The 25,441-nt window shown below is 33.4% G+C and overlaps 1 protein-coding gene across 3 annotated transcripts in view; it reads left to right on the top strand.

Moving 5' to 3' along the window:
* The window catches only part of CPNE8 (copine 8), a 318,962-nt gene that overhangs the window by 218,572 nt on the left and 74,949 nt on the right, over positions 1-25,441 (top strand). For all 3 annotated transcript variants that reach the window (XM_036867581.1, XM_036867580.1, XM_036867582.1), the window contains 3 exons: positions 12,350-12,425; positions 23,462-23,515; positions 24,535-24,596. In XM_036867581.1, coding sequence (XP_036723476.1) covers positions 12,350-12,425; positions 23,462-23,515; positions 24,535-24,596 — 192 coding nt within the window. The remainder of the gene's footprint in view (positions 1-12,349; positions 12,426-23,461; positions 23,516-24,534; positions 24,597-25,441) is intronic.

Raw genomic sequence — 25,441 nt, 5'->3', positions numbered from 1 at the left:
TGATAAAGATTTTGCCATTTACAGTATTTCCTTTTCTCTTTCCCACCCTCAATTCCTGTTTTCAAAATTATATATCACAGTGGAGATGTGTATCAGGCTATTAGAACTATGAGACTAGGGAATTGGAGAGATGTTTGAATATAAATTAAAGGTACAAATTGGAGAACCCTCTACTTTAAAAATTTATTTGGAACAATTTAAGTATATGTGATTGCTTCATGAGAGTTTTGAGAGAAAATTCTGCAGAGCTGGCCATAAAGGTCTTACAGTTAAACGAAATTTCTGGTTGTGAGTATGAAGACTTTTTGTTAGTAATGATGCTTGTCCTTTATACAATAGAATGATTATTGGTATGTAATGTTCACCCACTGTTTTCTCTGATTCTAAGCACGAAGACAATTTGAGATTTTGTGTTAACATGTGTTGTGTAGCTCTATGTTTCTCAATCACCTATTAGTGTTCCAAATACACATGAAACTAAATTTAGCAATAAGTAAATCCTGTAAAAAACAATTTATTAAAATTTGACAACGGAGAAGTTCACTACAGACATGAACTTGCCAAATACATTTATTTTGTAATAATTTTAATATTCCATTGAAATTGGCTAGTCAGAAAGAGAGAGATAAAAGAGATAGACAAGAGAGAATATGAATGGGAAAGAAAGAATATTGTGGTGTGGTCTTTTTGTTCTATAAATTTCTCTTATAGAATACTTTGATAATTCAATTTCATGATTATTATTTATAAGAGTTTTAATTTTAATTTAATAGTCTAAGCAATTGTACATATTCCCTCTCAATTATAAAAAGAAATCCCCAAAAGGAACATTATTATTGTTCTTTTTCTTTTTTAGATATGAAAATTAAGGCTCAGAATGTGGAAATGACTTGTCTATTTTATATGACTATTAGGTAGTCATAGCTTTCAAAGCAAATTACTGTTTATTCCTCTGACATAACTGCCTTTCTAAGTGCTGCTTTTATCTCCCATCATCTTAGTGTAGAAAAAATGGAACATGATATTCAGAAGTCCAGAATCTTTCCCTTGAAGCACAGGTTCTTCCTTTTAGCATTTGATGGTAACTATAACAGGCATAACCTGAAAGAATTAAAACAAGACAAAAATAATATTTTAGCCATTTATTCATGTTACAGTCAAATCACACTTAAAAGGCAAATTGTATTGATCTGAAGGAAAACTAAGACACAGAATATTGTCACTACCAGTGAAAACTTAGCTTTGGTAAATGTTCAGATATATTTGAGAACTTGGTGTTATTTATTTATTTTTAAAAGTTTTTAACCAAATGACTGAGCTGAGCTTCCTAAAAGATACTTAATGTCCTGGAGTTTGATTCACTGCTCTCCTACATCAAGCATTTCTACTCTGTTTTTGATATTTAAACTCTGATGTTCAGTTATGATATTCTTAGTTCCAACCTGCTTGGGTGCATAGTTTTGGTACTCATAATTTCTAATTTGTGCCTATACATGCAAGTTGAAAATGGGAAAACAAAAACGGCAAAATAGGTTTTATTTAAAGTATACAGATAATTGTGTATTTATATTATCTAAGTAATTGCTTCAGTTATCCACTTCATTAGAAATGGAAGACACAACTTTCTTTTGTATGCACATTTTATAATGTTTTGAATCATTTCTGCGTTATAGTTTAAGCCATGTATTATAGTCCACATTAAGATTTATGTTACTAAAAATTAGCGACATTTTAATATTATGCTAGCACCACATAAAATTTCCATCTTTGGCATTTCACTCAATTTGACACGATCAAAGAATATCTGAAAATAAGCCATTCTCTTGCATTTTTCTTTTTTATTCCGTGTGTATATTTAAACAGATTAAATGTAATTGTTTGGCATTAAGATTCAGTTAGAGGGAATACTCAGTAACTATATTGTGAGTAGTAAATAAGGTCCTTAAAAAGAACTAAATTTGGTATCACAATTTCTCCTATGTATAATATGTATTATGTAATGTTTCTAAGGAAGTGAAAATAATCTGGATTATTAACTTTCGAATTTCAGATTAATTATATATATGGCATGTATTAATTACAATCATATATGCAACACTAAGGGGTGTTGCAGAATTATTTGCAAACTTTTTCAGAAGCAAGTCTTCTAAATCTTGAGATTGATACATACTTGAAATAAAATTTTATAAACATATGAAAATATATGTATATTTAATGATCATGCTACTTAAGTTGCTTGATTTACTAGAATCATTCTATGATTATGGCTCTGGAATAGAGATACAATACTTGTTAACTCATATTTTTTGGCCTTAATTTGTGGTTTTATCTGTAGAACAGAATAAACATACAAACTAGAGAAGAATTTTTTGATGTGCAGTTTTCCCTATGGTTTATATTTAAAGTGAATTCAAAATTGGAATATTTATTTAGATCTATATAAAAATATTCTTATATTTAAATCTTCACACATTCACAATGCCCATTTGAAGCCATTGCTCTCTAAATAGTTCTTGATTGTTATTTTACTAACTGTATAGAATAAGATATTTAATATGTAAAAAGAGTTGAGCATATATGCACTTTATATTACATGCTAATATATTTGTATATATAGAGCATAGTTTAAACAAGCAAGCCAATGGAATGTATGTATTGTAAATTTATACTTTAACCTCTCAAATTAATTTTAACATATATTGAGATTATGCACTTATGGCCATTTTCTAGTATAGTACCTTTCTTCCAAGAACCCAAAACGTTTTTCTGGTATTTTGTTCAGAACAACTCAAGTTAATCAATTAAACTTTTTTTCTGAAGTGTATGAGAAAGTATATTTTATGATTTTGAGGGGTGAAAAATTTTACTAAGAAGCCTAATGACTTAACCAGAGTCAGTAGAACCCAAAGGTAGAACCAATAGGAAAACATTATTTTTATTGAGTTGCATGGATAGTTCTTTGATTTCCACTAGAAAATTCACAGGTTTTTAGGTTGGGTTTTAAGCACAAGGTTCCTACTATGCTTAGTATTAAAGAAGAAGAGCTTCTACAAATACGGATTATCCATCTAAAAATACTCACTCAGTACTTTTAATGTGGATTAATGTCTTAGATCTGTATCTCTCGGAAACTCAAGTATTCTGAAATTTTGCTTCATAGCCTTCTGGAGCCTCATATAGTTTAAAATATATTAATTTATTCAAGCTTCTAACCAAAAAAAAAACTTTTATGAGGTATATTATCTTATTTCCATATTCTAATACTTTGAAGATATTTACACTGTTAAAACCATTATCATAAAAATTACACTGCTCAAAAACATATAAAGAATTATCAGAGCCACCCAAAATACCTAAAAAGTTTGTTTCTCCATAAGTAGTATAAAAAAATAATATTCATTTAGAGAAGTGGAAAGAATAGTTATATAGGTATTCAAAAAGACCTTATAAATCTTGAATGGTGATAAGTAGTTATTATTTTTGTATTAATGTGAAGTATATTAATATAAAAATAAGCACACAACTTCCTGTAGCTGAAACTCTTTCAAGTCTGCAAGTTCTGAGCTGCCACGTGAGATCTATGCCAAGGATTACAGTAAACTCTGTCAGCTTTAAATGTGAAATTTCACCAAAGTGAGATAATCATTTTTTAAATTTATAACATGTACATTTTTTACTACCAATGCCTGATCTACACAGCACAAAATAAAAGTAAATTTTGTTAATTACTTGGTTTTATTTGAGATAAATATTTTATTTATTTGAGATAAATATTTGAGAATTACTTCGTTTTATTTGAGATAAATATTCTAGGCAATTTGGATGACTGCTTTCAGGCTTGAATTATCTGAATTATTTATACATGTTAATTAGAAACTACAACAGCAATAATTCATACTTTTCTACTGCATAAACACACTTTTTTTTTAGTTTGTAAGCCTGTTAAATCTAAAACCTTGACACTGATCAAAGAAAGCTCTCCAAAATGCATTTTCCCCATAGGTTTGAAAGAACTTCAATAGCAAATTTACTTTAATTTCCTCATCTTTGTGACTTACCATTTGCAGTTGATCTCTCTTGTCTCTTTTGGAGTACCTCAGCCTGTCAGGAAGGTAATGGACAGTATGGAGACTGGTGGCCAGAGAGAGCATCCTTCCACAAGTAAGGATGGCAAGGGAGCTAGAACACTTATGATGTTTGTTGGCAACTCTGGCACCACTGTAGGAAAAAGTGTCCCTACACATAGAATAGAGAAGATATGCCAGAGGCGAAGAAGGGATTGTTCGCCACTGCAAAGACCTTAACCATAGGTAGCAGTGGATTGTAGTGTGCAACTTGCCAGCTTTTGCTACTTCAGGCTGGGATTTGTGTGTTGTGTGTGTTTATTACTCCTGTCAGGTTTTTTCGCTTGCACTTTCCTATCAGTACGAGCCTTGGTTAGAGAAATGATAGAATCCCTGTGTTCCAGTCTTAAACATTGTGGGAAAGCAAGACAAGTTAAGATGATATAATTATCTCTTAAAGACATTACAGTAGTAGTCAATGCTTACAGAGAATAAACAAAGCTAGCAATATTATAGCAAATCTAGATAGATGAGCAAATAGATTTATCTATGAACTCAGGCAAGTTTGAGTGAAAAAAGTAATACATAAATTAAGTACTAATCTATGAGCACTAACCCAGAAATATACCAGTGTGTTAGCAAACAATTTATAAAAGCATATGCTACATAGCTAAAATAACATTTTTTAAACTATGAATTGAGCCTATCTTCTTATGACTAATGTTTGTATGCTTTTTTTTTTTTAGTCTTGAATAAAGGTTACAGTAAGTTTCCTAAGTACAAATGAGTTCCATTCCAAGACCACGTTCGTAAGTCCAATTTGTTAATAAGTCCAACAAATTTAGCCTAGGTACCCAACTAACACAATCGGCTATATAGTACTGTATTGTAATAGGTTTATAATACTTTTCACACAAATAATACATAAAGAACAAACAAACACAAAGAAATAAAGAAAACATTTTTAATCTTACAGTACAGTAACTTGAAAAATACAGTAATACAATACAACAGCTGGCATACAGGGGCTGGCATCAAGTGAACAGGCAAGAAGAGTTACTGAGGGGAGGAGGGAGAAGAGTTGGGAGATGATAGAGCTGAGGGATCTTCAGCAATAGGAGATGGAGGGCAAGCTTCAATTTCATTCACGTTTGCATCTTTGAAAGTTTGCAACTTGAAGGTTCATATGTAGGGGACTTACTGTATTAATATGCTGGAGAGGAAGTGATTACTTTGAATTGCATTTATTTGGGCATAAACCAATGACAAAGAAAGACTAAGAAGCTACAAAAGCATGGAATCTCATTTTTTTTAAAACTTTGATCCTTTGGCCAACATCAAATTTATTATTATTTTATGTTAATACTGCTTCTGTTCCATTTGTTTGGTTTGGTTTTGCTTTGCTTATTATAGTAATACTGATTATTTTTATTAATTCTCATTAGTCTGAAAAAAATAACATTCACTGACTGATAGTGTATATTTTAGAAACGGGATACTGAATCACACAGACATTTCTTTCCAGAGATTAACGCTCAAGCTAAAGATTAGAATTCAATCACTTTGAAATTACAGAGAAAAGTATGTGAGATGCATAACATAAGTATTTAAAAATCCACAAAATTGGGGACTTCCCTGGTGGCACAGTGGTAAAGAATCCGCCTGCTAATGCAAGGGACAAGGGTTCGAGCCCTGGTCTGGGAAGATCTCACATGCTGCGGAGCAACTAAGCCTGTGCACCACAACTACTGAGCCTGAGTGGTGCAACTACTGAAGCCCACGTGCCTAGAGCCCGTGCTCCGCAAAAAGAGAAGCCACCGCAATGAGAAGCCCACGCACTGCAACAAAGAGTAACCTCCATTCGCTGCAACTAGAGAAAGCCTGCACGCAGCAACAGACCCAACCCAACCAAAACTAAATAAATAAAAAATATATTTTTAAAATAAATAAATTAATTAAATTAAAAATAAAAATCCATAAAATTGGAGAAGATTTTTACTTCAGATGTTATCTCAGTTAACTTCCTAATTCATATAATTGTAGAAAAATATCCAAAGGTGCTGTAGAGCTAAAGAAACTCCATCCTGCCTTATAATGAATTAAATTGCATTTGTGAAACTGTTGCTAGGTAAAAGTTATTTTACATTAAGAATTTTTGGCTTTAGATATGACACACTTTTATTTGATTAGGCAAATTTGAATTTGAATGAGGAGTTTTTGCTTGACAATATTTTGGTGCATTAAACTTATTAAAGGCAATAGAAAAAAATTGAAGGTAATTATCTTTCAGAAGTTAGACTTTATGTGTAGTTAAAATTTACAGATACACATGCAGTTTAGATAATCTAACATTGTAAATAGTGTATATAATATAAAATACACTTTAAAAATATGTATATAGCATATATTTTTTTAAAAATTGGAGTACTTAAGCATACAATTTTGGTTTCAATCTGATAAATCATCATAAAGAACAGTTCCTTTATTATGGCATATATCATTTGCTATATCTAAACCACATTAAAAATATTGTCTTTATCTTAGAAAATGTGGTTTGTCTAACTCTTTGTGTAGATAAAAAATAAGTGAAAATAAAGTTAATAAGCAAAATATTAAGTAATAATAAGTGAAATATAAACTTACTAAAATGTATGATTATGTAGATGTAACATTATATATGATTATATAAAATTTTATATATATTTACACCCAAAAGGAAATGAAGACTTATTTTATATATACATGGTATTTATATCTTTTAAAATTTCTGCCTGTATTAGAAATGGATCAAGGAGCAGGTGTTAATAAGACTGATAAAATTAGCCTATTCCTCCTGGGAATTGTTAATATTTGAGGGTGATATCTATTTCCTTCTTGGAGGCTCAGAAGTGTTGTTGTAATCTACAGACGGAGCAAAGAAAATGTAAACCTTTTGAAATTACTTAAAATTTCAACAAAACTGGAGATAAATGAAAACTTCTACATTGAATACATTCATATATATCTTATATATAATAATTTCTACCAGTAAAAATAAACCAGGACATTACAAAGAAAAATATTACTTTTGTCAGAATGTGCTGATAATCTGTGTTTACTGGGGCAATTAATTAAGAATCATGATAGTTCTGTAGATTTAAATATAGACCAACTCATAACTGAGGAATAGTTAAATAAATATTTCTGACTTTTTAAAGTAAACTAAATTCTCTGTCAGGATTTGAGGAAGTTACAAGAAAAAAAAGACTTGATTTTGTTGAAATTTTAAGAATCAGTGAGGGCCAGTGTCATCTCATTAATAAAAACATTCCTAAATGCTGAAAAGTTGGGTCAAAGTCAAAAGCTTTGACTAGAAGGAAAGCAAAAAAAAAAAGCAAAATCAGGGACAGCTGATATGCTATTGTTATCTGGACTTATAAAGACTTTTTGTGGTGATCATGGGAAATCACAAATCCCATGGTACATTTTACTTGTAATTATGGAATTAATAACTTGGTTTCAAATAGGAAAGATCCTGCCAGTTTTTGTGCTGAAATCTTTTCAGTATTCCAATTAGAGAAATTATCTTTAATATACAGTTTGTTTACAAATCCTCATTTGAGACATTCTTTAATGCACACCTGAAACATGTCACACTCCAAAAAAGAGGTATGCTTAATGAATTAAGCATTCTTACATCAGACCAGTACAAGCCACAGGTATATGTGTAACTCCCAAATGTCAATTCATAAGCCTGTTACATCTTCAAAGGGTTATTTTGATTAAAACTTCTTTAAAACTATACATATAAGTATCTAGAGTCATATTCCTTACTAATCAGAAAAATGTATTTTAGTAATGTCTTTTATAAGGAATTAAACACCTTTCACAGAAAGAATTCAAATGAATTATCTAGGATTATTTTCAAAACAGTAAATAGACATTGCCTCCAATTTTTAGGTGAAGATGTAAAGACCTCAAAGTGACTGATTTACTCAAGACAACATGATGATAGAGAGAGGGATGAGATGGATTCAGTATGTATTTGTCATTTGTACCTACGTGCAAAAATTAGTTTAATGACTGAGAGGAAAATAAGCATCATCTATTCTGCCCAAAGCAGGTTGATCTTTAGGAAGATCATTGGAAACGCCAAGCAAAGGCAATATTCTCGTCTCTTTTTTCTATGTCTTTGGTGTGATTATGTGAGTGCATTTCTATGAGAAAATAACAGTTATCAGCATTACCCTCAGAGTTGTTTCAAAGAAATAGAGTACCAATGGCTAATATGTTTTGCACTTGTGCCATTCTTTAGGGCTAAATAAAATTCATGAGAGGCAAAATTGTTAATATTACTGGCAAGGTAAGATTACAGCATGACTATGATATTAACTTGAGTATATTTGCAACATTCAAAAATTCCCATTGGTTACCAGGCACTGAAGTAGATGCTGAGAATACTGAGATGAAATTACCATCTTTCTTACCTTCAAGTATGTTATAAAAACTAAGAGGGGAGATATATAAACAGCTGTTATACAATATAGGAAATATGATGATAGAGAGAATTGGGTTTTTTTTAAACAAAGAGGAAGAGCATAAAGCAGGAAAGATTTCTTAGAGGAGATAATAGCTAAGCAGTAGAGTAAAAGATAAGTGAAACAAGATGCCAAAAGTAGGGGAAGATGGACACTTTGTTAAGTAGGGACTGTCCTACATGTTTCAGGTATAAATATGAATATACATAATACCCATTTTCCACTATTAATAGAGCATAGAAATGATTATAATATTCAGATTTTATTCAAAAATTTAATCACTTTACTCAAACAAGGCATTTTAGAGCCAAGTTACTACCTATAATATTAATCAATTTGCTCTCAATATTGGTTTATTTCCTCAGATTTTAAATAACATATATCAATTATAAAAAATTTTTGGAAAAAAATTAGAGATGTAAATGGACACAAATCAGATCAACCACCCTGCAGTAAACTTTATTTTGTAAATGCAGTCAGAGAGCTTGAGACTTATAACATAGAATAATTATTTTAGTTACAATTAAATTAACAGGAAATAGCAAAGCAGTATTATTGAATCTCAAGGAAATTGTTGGTTGTAATTTATTATCAAAGTGCTATTCATCATATTTCTCTGTATAGTGAGAATTGTTTCAACATTACAGTATTGACAGTTGTGAACAGATAAAAATATTAAATTACTATTCTTTCTTTTAATCTCAGTAGAATCTACTAATGGTTGATGATAGGGAAAAAAATAATTATAAGAATAAATCAGTGAAAACCACCTTCAATACTTACTTTAAAGTACTTACCTATGATTTAATATATAATATTTGAAGAACGGCAGTTGACAAGGGAAACTAAAAATTCCCATGCATTTCAAGAGATCTATGACAAAATTGACCTGAGAATTATTCACTTATCCACCCAGGTTCTTCAGATGTATTCTTGAGACAAAGCACCTTATGTCTAGGCTTGGCTATTTCATTGCTATTGCCACTTATGTTTATGACCTTATGACAAATCATCACTTCTTGATCATCCATTTATCTGTATCTGAATAAATGCAATGATGTGTTTTCTGTATGTCACAGAAATCTTGGAGCATGAAATGTAATTTGTGACTCAGTACATTTTCTCCTCTACAGCACAAGGATGGCATTGCATTTGTATGACATGCAAATTAAGTGTTTTATGCAAAATAATCATCTTGAACAAGATTCAGAAGGGGGAACAAGTATTTTATTCATTCTTTCATTTATTTATGTTCTGTCTTATTCTGAAAAGATCCAAGGAAGCTTATAATTAGACATAGTGAACTAAACTGTGTGAGGAAATTGAAGCAAAGGGAAAATAAGAGTAAGATATCCGAAAAGGTTGCTTAGGATTCCTAGCACATGATGAGAACATATCCTGCTAGAGATGTGCCACAAATTTGGCTTAAGCTCTTTTAACAACCAACTTCAGAGACAAAAATATCCGTTTCATGATAAACAGGGTCTTTTCAGAATAGGAAACATGAGCAGCACAGATTCCTAGCACTGAGACCAAAGAGAATTGTACCCCTTTGTTAATCACTCAACTCTGCAGAGTAACAAATTTAACAAGAACAAAACAGAACTAAATGTTCAAAAACTGCTTCTTAGAAAGTTTCACCATGACTTCAGCATGGCATGTCAGTGTGCAGTTGAGGAAACCTGACCATTGCACTTGGGTCCAGATTTGCCACTGTGTTGGACAGACTTTATCCAGATGGATGTATTACATGTTCTTGAGATGTGGTTGAGTAATTGCATAATTAATCTCAATTGAGTAATGGAAACCAGTAACTATTGCTTCTCTCAACCAAGTTCTTGATTAGTATTGAGTGGCAGGAGGCCTAAACATTGAATTTAAACAATGAAACCAAACAGAATTTACACAGTCAGAAAACTACCATGAGGGCGTAAATGATCCAGCCATTTTCTAAGCCTTCAATATTAGGTTCCTACCACAAGTGTGGTGAGCTCTGGTTATACAAGCCTTGTCCACACTTACCAATATCAAAGTGTTGTGTTTGAAGTGCTTTAATAGAACATTTTCTCGGTGACTATTACTTAAGTTATATAAAACACGCATAACAATGGAAGAGGATAGGTTCTAAGCAGAATTTCCATAACTCAGAATTTTTAAGATTTCTGTGAAAGATATCACAGTTATAAGCTTGCACTTCTAAAAGTCAAAGAGAATTATTTTATTTATAAGAAATGTGTAGCACAAAAGTACTGTTTTGTAATTTTCCCTGTGTAAATTGAAAGAGTGAATACTGGGGTTTGGATTCACAAATGCAAAAATGCAAATATATTTGGTTACAGTCTTCAATGCTCTTTCCTTTTATCATTTTCATGTGTGTAGATCTGCTTTTGAAAGTTAAATATAAAAGAGGTCAAGGTGATACTGGGGTAAAGAGGAATGCCCTGTATAGATTATTGTCATAAATGTACAAGATCTTAAAATAAGGGAGAACTGGAAGGCTGGATATCTGAGTTTTGTCTTAATTTTAAAAATATATTTTTTTTATTGCAAAAACGCTTAAATTAATAGCAGCAAGTTTTTCTTTGAAATTCCAGCTTTAGCAATCAGTATTTATTGGCTAGCCACAATTTGCTTGTAGCTTGTTACTGGTCATCAGGTCTATGGAAGGTTTATGGATTTTAGTGAATCACAGTTAAGCATAAACCTGCCTGGAGTTTGGGGAAAATATCCATTTTTATGGTAATAAACACCTCACATTTGCAAGCAAGTGGGCCAAGCTTAAACTCTTATGATACAAATAGCAGTGACAACACCCCCTATGTTTGTTTTATTACTTCAGCTCCCACAGTCTTTATCTTTTTCCTCTGATGCATTACATTTCATCACTGCACCAAATACCAGCATTTTATGTTTATTTCTCAGCAGTGTGTGTTCAACCTAGTGCTGACCATTAAATTAGTGCAGAGTAGTAGAATACAAATCCCTTCTAAACTGGTGAATGCATAACATCTGTTTTACAGTTGCATAAGCCAGCCTCAGTAATCACATTGGTAAGGATTTTATAGTGAGAATTAACATATGCTTTCTCAATCCTTACCCTTCCACACCTAAACTAAGAAGGCACCTGTAGAAGTTCTGCTTTCTGAGAAGGCAGTGATGATTGCTTTAATGTAAAGAAGTTTAGAATAACCATGTTTGGTATTAACAATGTACTTTAAAATTATTAGTATAAGGCTTGGTGAATATTCTCTATGTTAATGTTTAAAAATAGTGTCCCTTTTAAAAAGAGTGTCCTATTACATCCTGGTCATAGAAAAGTTTGAAGATTTATACATAATGTATATTATACATAATATACATATATATGTATACATAATATACAATATATATATTATATATATAATAATATAATAAATTTTTGAGTGTCTTAAACTTTCATCCTAATTAATAGTTAATCATTTGGATAGCATAGATGATGAAATGCTTTTGAGATATGAGTTATTAAACCTAATATACCTATTTGAAATATTAGCATTGGTGGGATAAATTAAATATTTTTTGAATACTAACAAAATGTAATCTTGGGTATACATAACAATTAAAGAACAATGAAATTATGTATCAGTGTGTTTTAAATTATCATGTTAAGTTATGTTCATAATAATATCAAACATTTTTCATGATTAAACTATATTTTTTAAAGCTTTAAAACATAATTAACAATTATATGAAAACTAATACTATGTATATTTTTCCCCTTAATTTTAGTCATGATTTCATTGGAGAATTTACAACAAGCTATAGGGAACTTTCTAGAGGGCAATCACAGTTCAATATATATGAGGTAAGAGGAGTTTTATTTTATTATTTTCTCTGGAATAAGTATATTTATTCTTTTAAGGAATAGGTTTTTACAAAAGATAATTGCCAAAGGTTACCAATATGTGTAAGAATCTTTAAACTTATTGAGCAGATTGGTTTTTGAGATTAAATAATAGTATTTCTCTTCAAATCATGTGGTCTTTCGAATCTACTTTGAGTGATTTAAAAATTCTTGCTTATGAAACGTTTTCTTATTTTAAAAACATTCAATATAGATACAAGTTTATTCTTCCTTGAGCTTCAGCCTTTATATTTTGCCTTCCTAAGCTCTTCCTCAATCCTTTTTTAATAAAAATAGAAAAATTTGCTGTGTCGGCATGGTGTTATATAACAAGTCATTTTTTTGCTTAGTATGTTTGAGCATCTTAACTGTTATTTAGATGAAGACTGAAGGAAATGAGAAAGTATGATTCAGTCATTAAAGAAATCCAAGTTATTAAAGCAAACACACTAGTTATTTCTGCCTTAAACCTATCTTGCCAGTTAACTGCCAGATACGTGTTGAGCATAAGGTATGTTCTAGCACTGTTAATCCTTGAGCTTTGTTATCTGTACATTCTCTGTGATTTTTTTTTAAGACTTTTTTGATGTGGACCATTTTTAAAATCTTTACTGAATTTGTTACAATATTGCTTCCGTTTTATGTTTTGGATTTTTGACCCTGAGGCATGTAAGATCTTATCTCCCCAACCAGGGATCAAACCCGCACCCCTTGCATTGGAAGGTGAACTCTTAACCACTGGACCGCCAGGAAGTTCCCTCTGTGATTTTTTAAATTTAATATACATCATTAGCAAAGGAGAATATCTCAGTACTTAGTCAATAATGATAACTGTTTCCTGCCAGACTGACACTATTTGACACTAAAATTGACCTCCTTTAAGTTAAGAGTGGAGGAATCTCCTTCTCCTATCACCTTTTTACTAGGCTAAAGCAGTTGTATTCCATGCATTTATTAGTTTATGAATAAAATATTTATGACATGACTTCTATATTCCACACTCTATATTAGGCCCCAAGGATGCAGCAATGAATGAAAATTTCACTGTCTAATGGGAGAGACAAACACGCAAAATGCATTTAGATTATCTTGATAGGTGCTATATATACCTAGTTGACTACGAGATATCTAGAGAGGGGTGCAGCAAACTTATCCCAAGAAAGCTACCCAGGCAAAGACAAAGTTGGAGTAATGGATCAATTTTTCTGTCTGGGTCTTTCGGGGACAGAATATTAATGCTCTAAATAGACAGTAGAAGTAACATAAGACAGGTTGACTTATATGGATGCCTGTTTTTTCTCCAAACCCTCAAGGCTGAGGAGAAACAACACATGCATACTAGTCCTCCTTGTACTTAGAACTCATTTACTGACAGTCACATAATGCTCCAGAGATCAATTATTTTGAGTTTCCTTAGCTTTAAAATGTCTCCTTCTCTTTGGATCTCTCTTATCTGACAAAGCTTGCTTAACGAGATTGGTGTTGCATCTGATGTTATGACAAAGAAGCTTAGTAACAATTATTCCTTATTAAATACCTGCATGGATATTTGTGCCACAACTTCAAATAAAAATGTGTTCTTATTATTCATATTATCAGTAGAAGAGATCAGTCTGAAGAAAATCTGGAGGAACATTCTGTGTTATGTCTAAGTAGATTTAGAATTTCGATGAACAGCTAGCTCTTGGTCCAATACATTGAAACTTCATTTTCTGCACACATGTAAGGGATTCAGTTTTGTTGAGGCAACCATGGAAATTTTCAACCATTATTCCTTCAAATATTCTTTCTTCCCCTTTCACTCTCCCTTCTCCTTTTGATACTCCCAGTATATATATATATATATATATATATATATATATATATATATATATGTTGTTATGCTTGATCATATCTCACAGATTCATATTTTTTCTTTTTCTTTATTAAACTAGAAAATCTCAACTGACCCATCTTCAAGATCACTCATTATTTCTTCTGCCAGCTCAAATGTTCTATTTAGCTCCTCTAGCAAATTTTTCATTTGTTACTGTGCTTTTTAAGTTGAGAATTTCTATTTGGTTCTTTTTAATAATTTTGACCTACTTATTGATTTTTCTATTTGGTGAGACATTGTTTCATACTTTATTTCTTTATATATAGCTTCTTTAGTTTTTTAAACATATTTATAGTAGCTGATTTAAAGAATTTATTAAATAAATCCCATATCTACAAGTTCCCAGGGGCAGTTTCTATTGATTGCTTTTTTCCTATATATGGGTCATACTTTCTTGTTTCTATGCATGTCCTGTATTTTTGGTTGTTGTTGAATGTTGGAAAGTTTTAAAAAATATAATATAGTAACACTGGAGATCAGATCCCCTGCTTTTCCGGGATTTGTTGTTGTTGCTGTTTGTTTGTTTAGTTACTTTCCTGGAGTAATTCTGTAAAGTCTTTCTTCTTTGCTGTGTGGGTCATTTCAGTCTGTGCCTGGTTAGCTAGTGGTCAACACATGATTTGACAGAGATTTGTGTATGTTGGTGCACTTCTTATATGCTCCAAGTATAAAATTCTGCCTTGGCTTTTACTTGCTGTTTAAACAGATACTCAAAGTCAGCCAGAGTTGAAAGATTAGGGCTTCCTCAAGGTCTTCCCTGGCCATGCATACAGTCCTGCATAAGCATTTGGTCTTCTAGATCCCCAGCAATATGCCGGAGCTTTAAAAAACTTCCTACTTGAGATCAGATCAAGAAGGTGGAGGAGTAGGACATGGAGCTTACATTCTCTCACAAATTACATCAAAAATACATCTACATGTGGAGCAATTCTCATAGAACATCTACTGAATTCTGGCAGAAGACCTCAGACTTCCAAAAAGGCAAGAAAATCTCTGGATAAGGCAAAAGAAAAAAGAGAAAAAAAAAAAAAAAAGAGAGAGAGAAAGGAATCAGGACAGAACCTGTGCTCCTGGGAAGGATCTGTGAAAGGGTAAAGTTTTCCACACACTGGGAAGTCCCCTTACTGGCCAGGAGATCAGCAGGGACAGAGGGAGAGCCTTGGAGCCTCAGAGGAGAGCACAGCAACCGGTTTACAGAGGGCAAAGTGCAAAGAGACCTGCACACATGGTCAGTGCCACCCACCCAGCACTCCCCAGCCTGAAACACTCATCGCTGGGGAAGGTGGGGGCTGTGTGCTGAGGCTTGGGCTTTGGTGGTCAGACCCGGGGGAGAAGACTGGGGTTGGCTGCATGGAGACAGCCTGAGGGGGGTAGAGTGTGGTGTGAGAGGAGGCCTGGGCCCACCAGAGAGGGAGGGTGCTATTGTTGGGGGTCATGCAAGGAGAGGGGTGGGCCCACCATAGGAGCTTCTTTCTCCACACACACTCTCAGGTGGCAGGGCACCACGTACATGAGCTGCAGGGGTAGGTACAAGCCTCCACTGCCATCTCGGACTCCAGAGGCAGGTGCAGACCACTGCCAAGGGTCCTGTAACAGGGAGCCAACCACTGCTTCTGCTTTCCTGGGAGCATGCACAGCCCACCACTGCCACAGAGGGTCCTGTGACTGGGCACCAACTGCTGCCCCAGATTCCCTGGGAAGGTGCATGACCCACCATGGCTGCCAAGGGTCCCACAACCCAGAGCCAACCTCTGCCTCCACCTTCCTGGGAGCCTACATGAGCCACGTGCCTGCACACCCCTTATCAAGGGGAAAATGGCCAGCGCACACTGAGGAAAGAGATGGCAAGCATCCAAACCAAAAACAGCCCTCATAACAAAAAAATATTAAACCCATACAAGCTATGCAGGGAGGCTCCTGTATATAAATAGCCCTCCAATACTACAGTAGATAGCTGTTTCCCTTAAACTCACAGAGGAAGAGAAATATAAGAAAAATGAAGAAGCAGAGGAACCACTCCCATTAAAAGCCCAAGAGAATTCCCCTGAAGGAACAAACAATGAAACAGATCTCTTCAGTCTAATAGACACCAAGTTCAAAAAGGAGGTAATGAAAATACTGAAGGAATTAAGAAAGGCTATGGACAAAAATGCAGATTACTGTAAAAAGGACTAGAAACTATAAGGAGGAGCCAAGAAAATTTAGAAAATTAAGTTGCTGTGATGAAAGCTGAGCTAAAGACAGTGAGTAGCAGAATGAATAATGCAGAAGAAAGAATAAGTGATCTGGAAGACAGAATAATGGAAATTAACCAATCAGAACAGCAGATAGAATGTCAAATGCAAAAAAAAAAAAAATGAAAGCAATATAAGAGACCAATGGGATAATATAAAGTGTACCAATCTATGCATAATAGGGATTCCAGAAGAAGAAGATAGAGAAAAGGGGATTGAAAATGTATTTGAAGAAATCATGGCTGAAAACTTCCCAAACCTAAAGAAGGAAACAGATATCCAGTTACAGGAAGCACAGAGGGTCCCAAACAAGATGAATCCAAACAGACCTACATCAAGACATATTGTAATAAAAATGACAAAAATTAAAGATAAAGAGAGGATTCTAAAGGATCAAAAGAAAAAGAGTTCTTTACAAGGGAACCACCATAAGGCTGTCAGCTGACTTCTCTACAGAAACACTGCAGGCTAGAAGGGAGTGGCAAAATATATTCAAAGTCTTGAAAGGGAAAAATCTGCAACCTAGAATATTCTACCCAGCAAGATTATCATTTATAATAAGAGGAGAAATAAAGAATTTCTCAGACAAGGAAAAACTAAAAGAATACAACAATACTAAACCTATCCTAAAAGAAATATTGAAATATCTTTTCTGAACAGAAAAAGAGCAAGAAGATATAGGAAGGAGGAAATCATAATTTGAAAGTAAATCACTTAAATTAGCCAGTACGCAGATCAAAAATATAAAAAAAAAAACCTATTTGTGAAAGTGATGATAAACACAAGGAACAGCAAAAGGATAAACATGAAGATGTAAAAAAGGACATCAAAATCATAAAATGTGGGGAAGGAGAGTAAGAAAATGCAGATTCTTTTTTTTTTTTTTAGAATGTGTTTCCATCGATATGACTATCAGTCTAAAGCAAGCAGATATAGGAAGAGGTTAACGTACTTGAAAAACAGGTCAACCACAAATCAAAAACATACGAGATTCACAAAAACCAAAAAGATGAGAATGCAAGCATAAAATAAAAGGAAATGATCAAACCACAAAAGAAAAACAAAAAGAAAGGAACAAAGAAGAAACAAATAATCAACTGGAAAACAAGGTCTAATATGGCAATAAATACATATGTATCAATAATTACCTTAAATGTCAAGGGACAGAATGCTCCAATCAAAAAGCATAGGGCTTCCCTGGTGGCGCAGTGGTTGAGAATCTGCCTGCCAACGCAGGGGACACGGGTTCGAGCCCTGGTCTGGGAAGATCCCACATGCCACGGAGCAACTAGGCCCGTGAGCCACAATTACTGAGCCTGCGCGTCTGGAGCCTGTGCTCTGCAACAAGAGAGGCTGTGACAGTGAAAGGCCTGCGCACGGCGATGAAGAGTGGCCCCCGCTCGCCGCAACTGGAGAAAGCCCTCGCACAGAAATGAAGACCCAACACAGCCAAAAATAAATAAATAAATAAAAATTTAACAACAAAAAAAATCACTAAAAAAAAAAAAAAAAAGCATAGAGTGGTAGCCTGGATAAAAAACAAGAGCTTACAATATGCTGCCTACAAGAGAAAGAAACCCCCCCTTAGGGCAAAGGACACACATAGATTGAAAGCAAAGGGAAGGAAAAGATATTTCATGCAAAGGGAAATGAAAAGAAAGAGGGTGTTGCAATACTCATATCAGACAAAATAGACTTTAAAGCAAAGGTGATAAAGAAGGACACGATATAATGAAAAAAAGATAAATACAAGAGAGGATTTCACACTCATCAACATATATGCACCTAATATAAAAGCACCCAAATACATAAAATAAATACTAACAGACATAAAGGGAGAAATTGATGGGAATACATTAACAGTAGGAGACTTTAACACCCCACTCACATCAATGGACAGATCTTCTAGACAGAAAATCAATAAGGCAATAGAGATCCTAAATTATACAATAGACCAGTTAGACTTAAATGATATTTTCAGGATATTACATCAAAAAAAAAAAAAACAAAACAGAATACACATTATTTTCAAGTGCATATCAAACATTTTCTAGGATTGACCACATACTAGGGCACAAAACTAACCTCAACAAATTTAAGAGTACAGAGATTATTTCAAACATCTTCTCTGACTACAACAGCATGAAACTAGAAATCAGCCACAGGAAAAGAATTGAGAAAAAATGATTACATGGAGACTAAACAACATGCTACTAAAAAACCAATGGGTCAAAGAGGAAATCAAAAAGGAAATTAACAAATACCTTGAGACAAATGACAATAAAAACACAACCATACAATATCTGTGAGATGCAGCAAAAGCAGTTCTTAGAGGGAAGTTCATAGCAATACAGGCCTTCCTCAAAAAGCAAGAAAAATCTCAAATAAACAACCTAACCTACCACTTAAAATAATTATAAAGAGAAGAACCAACAAAACCTAAAGTCAGTAGAAGGAAGGAAATAATAAAGATCAGGGAGAAAATAAATAAAATAGAGATTATAAAAACAGTAAAAAAAAAATTAATAAAACCAAGAGCTGGTTCTTTGAAAGGATAAACAAAGTTGACATACCTCTGGCCAGGCTCACCAAAAAGAAAAGAAAGAGAACCCAAAAAAACAAAATAAGAAATGAAAAAGGAGAAATCTCAACTTATACCACAGAAATACAGAAACAACATGAAAACGTACCATGAACAATTATATACCAACAAATTTGACAACCTAGAAGAAATGGACAACTTTCTAGAAACATACAGCCCACCAAAATTGAATCAAGAAGAAAGAGATAATTGAACAGACTGATCACTAGAAGTGAAATAAAATCTGTAGTTAAAAAAAAAAAAAATCTCCCTACAAACAAAAGGACCAGATGGCTTCACAGGTGAATTCTACCAAACATACAAAGAAGAACTTATACCTATTTTTCTCAAACTCTTCCAAAAGACTGAAGAGGAGGGAACACTCCCAAAGACATCTATGAAGCCACCATCACCCTGTACCAAAACCAGACAAAGATACCACCAACAAAGAAAATTACAGGCCAATATCTTTGGTGAATATAGATGCAAAAATTCTCAATAAAATATTAGCAAACTGAATCCAACAGCACATAAAAATATCATACACCATGACCAAGTGGTATTCATTCCAAGCTCACAAGGATGGCTCAACATACACAAATCAATCAATGCAATACACCACATTAACAAAGAAAGTCAAAAACTACATGATCATCTCAACAGATGCAGAAAAAGCATTTGACAAAATTCAACATCCATTCATGATAAAAAATACTCTTACCAAAGTGGGAATAGAAGGAATATATCTCAACATAATAAAAGCCACTTATGACGGACCCACAGCCAATATAATACTCAACAGTGAGTACTAAATGGTGAAATACTCAATGGTAAAAGCCTTCCCACTAAAATCTGGAACAAGACAAGGATTCCCACTCTCACCATGTGTATTCAACGTAGAATTGGAAGTCCAGCCACAGGAATCAGACAAGAAAAAGAAACGTATCCAAATTGGAAGGGAAGAGGTAAAATTGTCACTATATGCAGATGGCATGATGCTATATATAGAAAACCCTAAGGACTCCACGCAAAAACTACTAGATCTAATAAATGAATATAGCAAAGTAGCAGGATACAAGATTAACAGTCAGAAATTGGTTTCATTTCTTTACACTAACAATGAAATATCAGAAAGGGAATGTAAAACAAAACAATACCTTTCAAAATTGCACCAAAAAAAATAAAATGCCTAGGAATAAACCTGACCAAGGAGGTGAAAGACTTACATGCTGAGAACTATAAAACACTCTAAAACATTAATAAAGGTAATTAAAGAGGATTCAAAGACATGGAAATATATCACATGCTCTTGGATTGGAAGAATTGGTATTGTTAAAATGGCAATACTACCCAAAGCAATCTACAGATTTAATGCAATCCCTATCAAATCGCCCATGACATTTTCACAGAACTAGAACAAATAATCCACAAATTTATATGGAACCATAAAAGACCCAGAATTGCCAACCCTGAGGAAAAAAAAACAAAGCAGGAGGTATAACTCTTCCAGACTTCAGACAGTACTACGAAGCTACAATAAATAAAGTGGTATTGGTACAAAAACAGACATACAGATCAATGGAACAGAATAGAGAGCCCAGAAATAAATCTACACGCCTATGGTAAATTAATCTTTGACAAAGGAGGCAAGAATATAAAATAGGAAACAGACAGTCTCTTCAGCAAGTGGTGCTGTGAAAGTTGGACAGCTGCATGTAAATCAATGAAGTTAGACCACACCCTCACACCATGCACAAAAATAAACTCAAAATGGCTTAATGACTTAAACATAAGATATGACACCATAAAACTCCTAGATGAGAGCACAGGCAAAACATTCTCTGACATAAATCATACCAATGTTTTCTTAGGTTGGTCTCCCAAGGCAATAGAAATAAAAACAAAAATAAACAAATGGTACCTAATCAAATTTACAAGCTTTTGCATAGCAAAGGAAGCCATAAAATAAGCAAAAAGACAACCTATGGAAGGGGAGAAAAATATTTGCAAATGATGCAACCAACAAGGGCTTAATCTCCAAAATATACAAACAGCTCACACAACTCAACAACAACAAAAAACAAACAACCGAATCAAAAAATGGGCAGAAGACCTTAATAGACATTTATCCAAAGAAGACATACAGATGGCCAAAAAGCACATGAAAAGATGCTCAAAATCACTAATTATTAGAGAAATGCAAATCAAAACTACAATGAGGCATCACCTCACACCAGTCAAAATGGCTATCATTAAAAAAATCTACAAAGAACAAATGTTGGAGAGGGTGTGGAGAAAAGGGAACCCTCCTACACTGTTGGTGGCAATGTAAGTTGGTGCAGCCACTATGGAAAACAGTACGGAGGTTCCTCAGAAAACTAAAAATAGAATTACCATATGATCCAGCAATCCCACTCCTGGGTGTATACCCAGACAAAACTATAATTCAAAAAGATACATGCAACCCTATATTCATAGCAGCACTATTCACAATAGCCAAAACATGGAAACAACCTAAATGTCCATTGACAGATGAATGGATAAAGAAGATGTGGTACATATATACAATGGAATACTACTCAGTCATAAAAAAGAACAAAATAATGCCATTTGCAGCAACATGGATGCAACTTAGAGATTATCATACTAGAAAGAGAAAGACAAATACTATATGATATCACTTATATGTAGAATCTAAAATATGTCACAAATGAACATTTCTACAAAACAGAAACAGACTCACAGACATAGAGATCAGACTTGTGGTTGCCAAGGGGGGGGGGGAGAGGGATGGACTGGGAATTTGGGGTTCGTAGATGCAAACTATTACATTTAGAGTACATATAGCACAGGGAACTATATCCAATCTCCTGAGATAAACCATAATGGAGAAGAATATTAAACAAAGAATGTATATATATGTAAAACTGAGTCACTTTGCTGTTCAGCAGAGATCAGCATAACATTGTAAATCAACTATACTTCAATAAAAAATAAATTTAAAAAATAAAAAAGACAAAATTGAAAAAAATTATAAAATAAAACAAAACGAAATGTTAAAAACAAAACCAGAAACAACCCAAGCAGCAGGAGCATCTAAGAAACGGAAACAGTTAGCAACTGGGAGCTGGGATGTAATCAGGCTTGGGTTCTTGCTGTTTTTGACTCCAATAATGGCTAAAATCTTTTTCTACATTTATTCTTTTAAAGGCTGTGTGCAAAAAAGAAAACACACAAGTTACTTTTATATTCTTCTAAAGAGTCTTTATAACTACCGATAAGAAGATGAGACAAAGAGGAGGTGGTCCCTATGGATGGTTTCTTAGCTTCATTACCTTGTAGGGTATGATTCTCAGCCAGGCAGAATTAAATGGGATGATGAAAAACCCATGGATAATAACATTTAAGACCCAACTTAAAATTAAATAAAATCCTAAAATGAAAACAAATAAGTAAATAAATAAACGCCTCATACTGCTTTACAGATTCATTTTGGCAGGTAAAGACCTTCTCCTGGTGGTTCCCCAGGCTTATGGGACTACCTTCAGAATTGCAGTTGTGCTGGTTTGGAGCTAGTTTTAAGGCTGTTGCTAGGTCTACAGTGGGATCTGTAGTCAGTGTGCTTGTTACTAGGGGCTCAGGTGAGTGTGGATTATGTCCAGTGCTGGGTGGATGAGACTGGCTCCAGTACTTTTGTTCAGTAGGGTGGTCCTGGGCCATGGTTCCTTTTCAGGGTGTACAGTTGGGTCCTCAGTCAGTCAGCCTATTTCTAGGTTTGTGAACTGGTGTGACTCTCACCAGGACTCCCACAAGGACTCCAAACTTTTACACATTATTATGTGTCTGATGGAAATTATTACCATTATAAAGCAATAAGTAGAGCCCATAAATATTCACATATTTGGGTGACTTGTCATGTTAGTGCATTTAATCAAATAAAAAGTATTATGTCTCTTGGATATATTTTATTTATTAGAGAAACCCATAGTTTTTCTACAAAGCAATCACTATTATTTGGGACCTTGAATATTAAAAATCTCTCTCACATCAAGAAGATGTAAATGGGTAGGGTAATCAATGCATAAGTTACTGAGAAGGATATTACTGAAAATATATTTTTTAAAGAAGATGATCACTAGTAACTTTTGCAGAGAAGTTTTGGCTGATAGACTATCTAGGAGTCATACTAAAGGCATTTGTAAGTGAATAAATACATAAGAAGTGAAAGGCCCAGGTTGGACTACACATTTTTAAAAATATTTCAGTATAAAACCTGACATTGTAATTGTTTAATCTGCTCTTTAAGGTGATAAATCCCAAAAAGAAAGGAAAAAAGAAGAAATATACTAACTCAGGAACAGTAAGTCAAATTTTATGTTATTCATTAAGGATTCAAATAAATGAATAAAAAATACATATAACATTTTGTATTGAATAAAAGCTACTAAACACTGCACTGTTTCACTTAGGGTTTTAATGTGAATGTATATAATAAAAAATTAACTTCCTATGGGAATTGTAATGGAGAACACCTTATAGGAGGTAGCGACCCAGCTTCCTGCAAGTTGTCCTAGGGGTTGAATGGCCTCTGAGAGAAGGTGAAATTTTATTATGAATTCTTCATTCAATGAAATCACACTAGAGAAAATCAAGTAGACCTGAAAAAGTGTAAGTTGTAATAAGAAATATTATACTCTTTATAGGCTATACTTAAGACTTGTTTTATAAGATGTGAAAGTATTTGTTTATAGTTCATTAAAATTGACAACTCTGTGGAAATGCTGGACTAAATCAGTACAGGAAGGTGCAAAGATGAAAGTAAGTTAAAATTGTGAAAAATCAAAAGCATCCTATTTTGATAAAAAATATACTGAAAATTTTATCCTATGATTAACTGTCCTTGGGAGAAGCAAATATAAGTTCCCTCCAAGTTTTCTTTTAAAAGATTTTTATAAAGCAAGACATTTAAGATATTAGATGGCCTCATTACAGGTCTCTGACAAAAACACCCCTTTCTTTTTATGTGGTTTAGCTCACTGATTTTGATTTTTTAGTTTTAACCATTTTCTAGCTTCCTTTCATCTTTCCTTTATATCTAAAATGAGAAGTAACACAGTGTCCTTGTAGATAATTTGCACGTTGTTCTTCAAAGGAAGTAAACTGGTCATAGAAAGGAGTCATTTAATTTTTTGGCCCCTTTTCTTCTGATAATTTTAAATGTAAGAAAAATCAGTCCTAGTAAATTTTAATAAAGAATAATATCTTTATTGATGTTCAAAATGCTAGGAAACATGATTTTCTCTCTAACAGAAAAAAAGTCCATTTAGGGATGCAATTAGTACCAGCAGGTAATTCTGCCTTGTTTTTTTCTTTTTTCAGGTCACGTTACTTTCTTTCTCGGTAAAAACAGAAGTTTCATTCCTTGACTATATTAAGGGAGGGTAAGTCATTCTCTGAAATTGTTTCATTGCTTAGGCAATGGTGAGAGGCAAGTTTGAATGTGTTTAGAAACTTCATGACAACAGCAGTCAGAAATATCACTTATGTAAGCCTCTTCCTAATTATAATTAAGCAGGGTTTTTTTGGGTTTTTTGTTTTGTTTTGTTTTGCCAATACTGATTTATTGCTAGAGTGTTGTCAAGCCAAAGAAGGATTGAGAGGATGAGGAGGGCCAAAGGAACAAAGGCAGTTTCCCACAAAACAGAGAGCTTACCCCCTTTTGCTCTTTGTTAAGAAAACAAAACAAACAAAAGCTATACTTGCCCAAATGGGGAATCTCTGCTATATATGGGCATCTTGAAACCTGCCACCTGGATACATAAGACTAAGAAGCTACAGGGTGATTGTTTCAATAAAGTTAAAAGAAAACGTACTAATTAGGAAAAAATGTTTGCCAACTCTCCTTAGTATTCTGATGTTTGTGCATATTTTTGTCTTTAGAAGATGAGAAAATAGAAAGTTGAATTTGTCATAAAAAATAGATTCCTGTATAAATAAACTCCTTGGTAGTTGTAGATAATAGTTGATTAAAAAGATGGACATCTCTTAGCATGCTCTTTATAAACTTAAAAAAAGTGCTTGATAGATCTGGCTATAATTTGCATGTTGAAATGATGATTTGAAGTTTTAAAATACTAAAAATTCCTTTTAGTTTTTGTTTTGTTTGTCTTTTGGCTTTGCTTTGTGATCATGTGAAGTGGGTAGTGTATGTGTGTGTGAAAGAAATACCCAATAAGTATTGTCAGCAGGACAAATCAAGTAATATTTTGATGTGAATCTATCAGTA

Source organism: Balaenoptera musculus, chromosome 10 (assembly GCF_009873245.2).
Source record: "Balaenoptera musculus isolate JJ_BM4_2016_0621 chromosome 10, mBalMus1.pri.v3, whole genome shotgun sequence".
Taxonomy (NCBI): Eukaryota; Metazoa; Chordata; class Mammalia; order Artiodactyla; family Balaenopteridae; genus Balaenoptera; species Balaenoptera musculus.
Note: the sequence above shows the minus strand (reverse complement) of the source record. Positions and strands in the feature narration are given on the sequence as shown.